The sequence below is a fragment of the Notothenia coriiceps genome, unplaced genomic scaffold (genome assembly GCF_000735185.1).
Source record: "Notothenia coriiceps isolate Sejong01 unplaced genomic scaffold, NC01 NC01_scaffold00007373, whole genome shotgun sequence".
Taxonomy (NCBI): Eukaryota; Metazoa; Chordata; class Actinopteri; order Perciformes; family Nototheniidae; genus Notothenia; species Notothenia coriiceps.
The window spans coordinates 3116-9210 of record NW_011340074.1 but is presented as its reverse complement, the minus strand read 5'-3'; the positions used below and the strand labels follow the sequence as shown (position 1 = coordinate 9210).

The 6095-nt window shown below is 43.0% G+C and overlaps 1 protein-coding gene across 1 annotated transcript in view; it reads left to right on the top strand.

Annotated features, from left to right (window-relative positions):
* The window catches only part of LOC104944028 (solute carrier family 41 member 1-like), an 8900-nt gene extending 2991 nt beyond the window's left edge, over positions 1 to 5909 (top strand). Inside the window, exon 4 of the mRNA XM_010769494.1 lies at positions 4692 to 5909. Within this exon, the coding sequence (XP_010767796.1) occupies positions 4692 to 4865 (174 nt within the window). The 3' untranslated portion in view covers positions 4866 to 5909. The remainder of the gene's footprint in view (positions 1 to 4691) is intronic.
* Positions 5910 to 6095: the final 186 nt, after the last annotated feature.

Sequence of the window (6095 nt, the reverse complement as noted above, 5' to 3'; positions counted from 1 at the left end):
TACATTACTCCACCGTTCGACACACGACATGAAAAGACACGAATAACACTTACTATGGTACTAAAACGCACATGAGTGATATCTTTGCGACATTTATTTCGGGATAGTGCTTTTACATCACCTTTTAATTTCAGCGTTAAGAAGAGTTTCACACCTTTATTATCGCGAAAGTTATTGAAAGGATTTAACTTTTAGTGACGTTTACCAATAACGAACTAAAATATAGATATCTAATAGAGAGAATGGAACCATCTTGTCCTTCCTACTTCAACTGAACCGTTTCCGCTGTTTTCTCTCGGTCATTCGCGTATAATATTTAAGAACGTTTCATTTAAGACCTTTTTTCCAAAATTCTTTAATCTACGAAAGACACACGTGTTGTCTTATACGGCTCATGTATGTAAAATTCACACGCAGACAGTCAGTCACATTCATAAACCAACACATTCTCACCACTGTTCGTACAACTCACTAACACTAGAGAATGGTACGTCCGATGAACAATACTCAGCAGTATAGCAGAGTGGTGCTCTCCCGTTCTCACTAACCGAGAGACCGAGGAGCTTGAATTAGTCCGAGTCGAATACTGAATAGTGCAGATCGAAAGACAAGGTCAAAAAGAAGAGTCAAGTGAGGAGACTTTTAGTTAGTGTGTGTCTTTATTCCCCGTTTCAGACTTTCTACTTTAGTTTGGGAACTACAAATAATTACAAAAATAAACGGCCGTCAATAAAAAGGGTAAACTTTACATAAGATATTCGTCCAAAAAGGTTAACACCTATAAAGAAGCAGAGCACTAAAGGTATTCAACAGCGGTAGCGAAACGTGAGGCAATCGACGAGGCGGAAGGTTTGTCGAACTGTTGCAAGTTGAAAACTTCGAAGCTGCCTTCGCAGTCGGTTAGTTTAGGTATGACGGTCATGTTCGAGATCGGTTAGTTTTGCGCACGAACACCACAGGCCCCGCCCGTCTAAGTCCGTTAACCAACAAACCAGCTCAAAGTGCGGGGTGGCTTTTCGAAGTTGCGTGCGGGGCACACCTGCGACGCAATGTGTTCGATGGAACATTAATAATTAACAAGTATTGAAATAAGGAAGGGAAAGAAAAATACTTACAAATACATACACTACAGAATAAAAAACTACAGAAATGACAAACCGAAACATTAAGAAAGTTTTGAGAAACATTTAAGGTAGAGGAAAATTCTCTCGTCTTGTATTTGTTTAAATAAAAAGAATATTACTCCTCCATTTTATTAGGGACAAACTCCTAAATTGAATCCTTCGTTCTTCTGAGTGGGACGCGAGTGATTTAGGTCCGGCAACAGGACTAGAAGTCAAAAAAGGAGAAACCTCATTTTTTGACTGGCACGGCAGTCATGTGTTTACATACTTCTTTAGTTAGTCGGTTTCTCTATGTTTACACATGTTATTTGTTATGTACGGTTGCATTTATAAACAAAGAATTTCACGGAACAAAGATTTCTATATTTACTTAAGGATGCAGGGGACTACGAAGAGTCTTCATAGCCGTCACCAAATTAACAAAACCTCCAACAGGGTCGACCGTCTCTCCAGAAGCACACATATTCAGCATAACTGGGGGCAGGAAAGAAGTCAAAACTTCCGGTTTATACAGACTTCTCATGTAGGTGGAGGTAGCCTCTCCAGTGTCGACGGGTGGTAACCGGGGTACGAGGAGTTAAGAGAGACCCTTCTCTTTGACCGTCGGCATAAGGACGCCGGCTAGGTGTGCTGAACCCTCGAGGTACTGGAGTCAGTTCTCACCGAGCTACTATGGTGGCTCGTTTAGCCTATATGAGGTAGGAAAACCGAGGGAGATACTCGGGTGGTGACTGTTTTCGATACATGTCGTGATATCGCTACGGGACTTGAGTTGTCGTGTATGTGGCCCGGACTCGGTACTGTTACTTAGACTCCTCCTTGTTCGCTGTACTCGTATAGGAAGTGCAACAGTAGGGAGTAGTTACAGAAGTCTCAAATTGTCTTTCATATCTATCAGTCGTTCTCCTTGTTGGTAACTATGTAGCTTTCCGAAATAGGGAGGTCTAACAGTGAGAAAAGGCAGAAGAGGAAACAGACGGCACGGAGAGAGGGGCTCAGTCTCGGGTCTATACGACTAGAGCAAGAGTTGCTTTCGAACAAATCTCTTAAAGGGGACCTATCATGCAAANCTTTAAAATCAGCTGTGGTCTAGAGAGAATAATCGGTAAGGTAACAAACGTAACAGCAACACAATATTCGTCTTAAAAGCAATAAGGAAAGTATAAAAGATCCTTATTGCTTTTAAGACGAATATTGTGTTGCTGTTACGTTTGTTACCTTACCGATTATTCTCTCTAGACCACAGCTGATTTTAAAGCTGCTACGACAATAGCCAATCAGATGTCTCCTCAATTCTAAGCCAATCACATGAGCGCGCCCCCACGAGGGGTAGATTTCTTGCGTTCATGACGTAGCGCTTCATGTACGCATTTTGCGCAATCCGGAGCTGACAGGTCCATGGAGCCTGCCTGCAGGCGCTGATCTCGGGACACCTCCACTCTCAGTACATTGCCACTTTCCGAACAGGAAATGCACGCAAATACAAGCCTTCATAATATTAAGGTACATCTCCACTTTCCGAACCATTGATGAATGCTTGTGTGTACACAAAAACGGCAGGCAAAACCGCTTTAAATGTGTGTTTCCTGTATGGCGAATACAGCTGCTTTATTTTATGTCTGTATGAAGTTGTTGTGAGTGTGGACCGAGCAGCTACAGGTTAGCTTAGCCTAATCGATCAGTGCACTGCGAAGCCAGTGCTAGACAGTGAACTGTCAACGCGGGGAGCCCCACCGGTCATTATTAACAGGAGAGCTGGATCTGATCGATATGGACATAAACGCGAGTGAAGTATAACCGGACGCGAGAGAGAGATCAGATCAGCTGCTGAGTCTGACGGAGACACGCAGCTCCGCATGATCACCTGATGCTCCGCCCTCTGTTTAGCGAGCCGACCGGACTGCGCAAAATGCGTATATGAAGTGTCATGAACGCAAGAAATCCTTCCCTCGTGGGGGCTCGCTCATGTGATTGGCTTAGACTGGAGGAGACATCTGATTGGCTATAGAAGAGATAAATTACAAGTACGAATCGGGTGAGCGTCAGGGGAGTCTCAAAAAACCCAAACACGAATGCACAGCGATCCATGCAGAAAGCGGTTTGTTTTCGCAGGTTCAGAGGTTTTAAACGGAAAACAAATATGTGTGGATCAAAAATACATGTAAAACTTTTTCCTGTGTTTGGATAATATTTACATGTAGGCCTACGGAACACATTTGTGTGTGCATTGAAAAACCCTTTTGCGGATCATGAAATACAAGTGTGAATCCTTCTGTGTGCATATGTGTATTATGAGACTGTTCTGAGCCCATACAGAACAGTCTCATAATACACACATGCTATTGCTTTGTTTCATGTTGCTGCTGCTCGCCTGCCCCACCACCACCCCAGCTTCCACCTGTAGGCTCGGGGGATAGTTATCTAATCATCACTCAATGTTCTTTGTAAATCTGTGGAGTGATGCCCGAGCCTAGACGCCAAACTATATGCTGCTTATAATAAACATATTAAGAAACACGTGAGTTATCTGACTGAAATAAGGATAATACAAAATAAATACTTTTAAGAAACAATTTAGCATTGAAAAAGGATGCTAAAGACAAGTATTTACACCAAATGTAAATGTAACTATACAAATAACCTTAAAAGCTAATAAACAAAACACTTAGGATAATGAGTATGTACGGCAAACTACAGTGTATTATATTTTAAAGTGGAGGACTGTGCCAAAAGGTGCAAAAAGCTGGTGGATAATTCCTTATATGTATTATAGCGCTTTTTTCCATGACCCAAAGCGCTGTACAGATACACATACATATCAGACATACATGTAATGGTCATGTACTGTGGACAATACCCACAGGAGCAAATTCAGGTGAAGTGTCTTGCCCAAGGACACAACGGCTTTACAGACGCAGGGGCGGGTTTCGCCCCCTTGATCTGATGATCAATGCACAGCCCACTGCGCCACACCGCCCGTCTTCACACCTCAAAGTCATCGAGGCGAAGTACACATTAATATCATACATGTGCTGTGGACAATACCCACAGGATCCATGATGGATACAAAGTCACTGTCAGTGGGGGTCCCGGACAGCGTTGCTGACTTGGCGAATTTCTCGCTAAATCTGGCGAATTTCCAGTTATTTCCCACTGTGTTTTTCCCCACTTTTTGTGGCGTCCATTACAACTACATGCAAATGGCTAAATATGCAAATTAGACGATTGCGTCATTTAGCGACTTCTAGTGACTTTTGGGACAGCCAATAGCTAGCCCACTTCCTTACCATGGAGTTGGCAACACTGGTCCCGGGCCTTGTTGATGAGGCCATTGGGGATTCATAAAGGTAAGGGAGGCTGTGGCACAGCGGACTAGTGTGTTAGTGTTGGGATCAGGGGGTCACAGGTTCAAACCCCACTGCAGTCAGCATGTCGTTGTGTCCCTGAGACACTTCACCCCAAATTGCTCCTGTGGGGTTTGTCCACAGTATTGAGTATGTAAGTCACTTTGGATAAAAGCTTCTAACAAGTAACATGTAATGTAATGTAACCGTTCATATCTTCCAGGTGGTGATTCTGCTGAACGTGGCCGGCCTGATGGTGCGCTGGCTCTGGAGAAGAGGTCTGGATCCGGATAACTTCTCCATCCCGTACCTCACGGCTCTGGGAGACCTGCTGGGGACCGGCTTCCTGGCTCTGAGCTTCAGACTCATCCAGATGTTCAATTCTTCTGGGACTTGAGTTTGAAACAGACTCCCTGAGGGCATTGTTCTCTGTATGCAAGTGGATTAAACACACTTGCAACAAAGTCATTAGGTTTGAGAAGGAAGGTGCTGATTGAAAAACAAAGGAAGTTAGTATGCTGTTATATTTGTGCCTCAAAACTGGGCATCCAAATTAGATTTTCTTTCCTGAAAAAGGATAGAATTGTATTTATTTATAGCATTTTGCACGGATAAACTGAGATGATTTTGCTCAGAATATGCCTTTGTGCTCTGGATTGAGGCAATGTGTAACTATGTAGTGGAAAAATTGCTGAAAACAAGACAGAATATGGTGATGAAAGTGTGGACTTTTGATTTCTATATTTGCTAAATCACAGTGCAGTAGTTGTACTCTGAACCAACCGATACCCTCCAGCTTTGCTCAGTAGAAACAACAAGTTGGATTACTGTAGAACAGCTGTTACCTGTCGACACATCTGTAAACCTATTGTCAGTCCCTATGGTTCAGGTGTTTTGTAGTGAGGTTGTATGAGGTACTAATCCATAGTCAGTGTCTAACAGACAGTAGAGGTGGTCAGCAAGGTCAAATATGGAGAAGCAGACAAGAGTTACGGCACATAAATCATTGCCACCTAAAAAACTATTATTTTAAATGTATGATTTAATATCTTCACCTCTTTACCGACAGGGAACTGAACTGGTTTTCTTAAAAAGACCCTTAGACAGAGGGTGAAAACAGGTGTACAGGCAGTACGAGAACAATAAAGAGCTTTTTAAACATTAAAGCGTGGAGACATGAGACACTACATACACATATGAACCTAACCATGTGCTTAATAGGGCCCTTTGGAAGTGATATTGATCATTTTAGGCTGAATTAGGTTTTTGTTATGCTCCATATGTCCTCCTGTAAATGTTTAATGTACTGCGTCTTTAAAGCGCTTTACAAAACACACTTTCACCCACTGATGGCAGAGACCACCAGACAAGGTGCCACAGTAGCTTAAGCTAACGTGTGTCCATGCATACTATCTAGAGTTTGTGAGACAGAGGGATCACACACACACACACACACACACACACACTCTGTCTCTCACACACACACACACTCTGTCTCTCACACACACACTCTCTCTGTCTCTCACACACTCTCTCTCTCTCTCTCTCTCTCTCTCTCTCTCTCTCTCTCTCTCTCTCTCTCTCTCTCTCTCTCTCTCTCTCTCTCTCTCTCTCTCTCTCTCTCTCT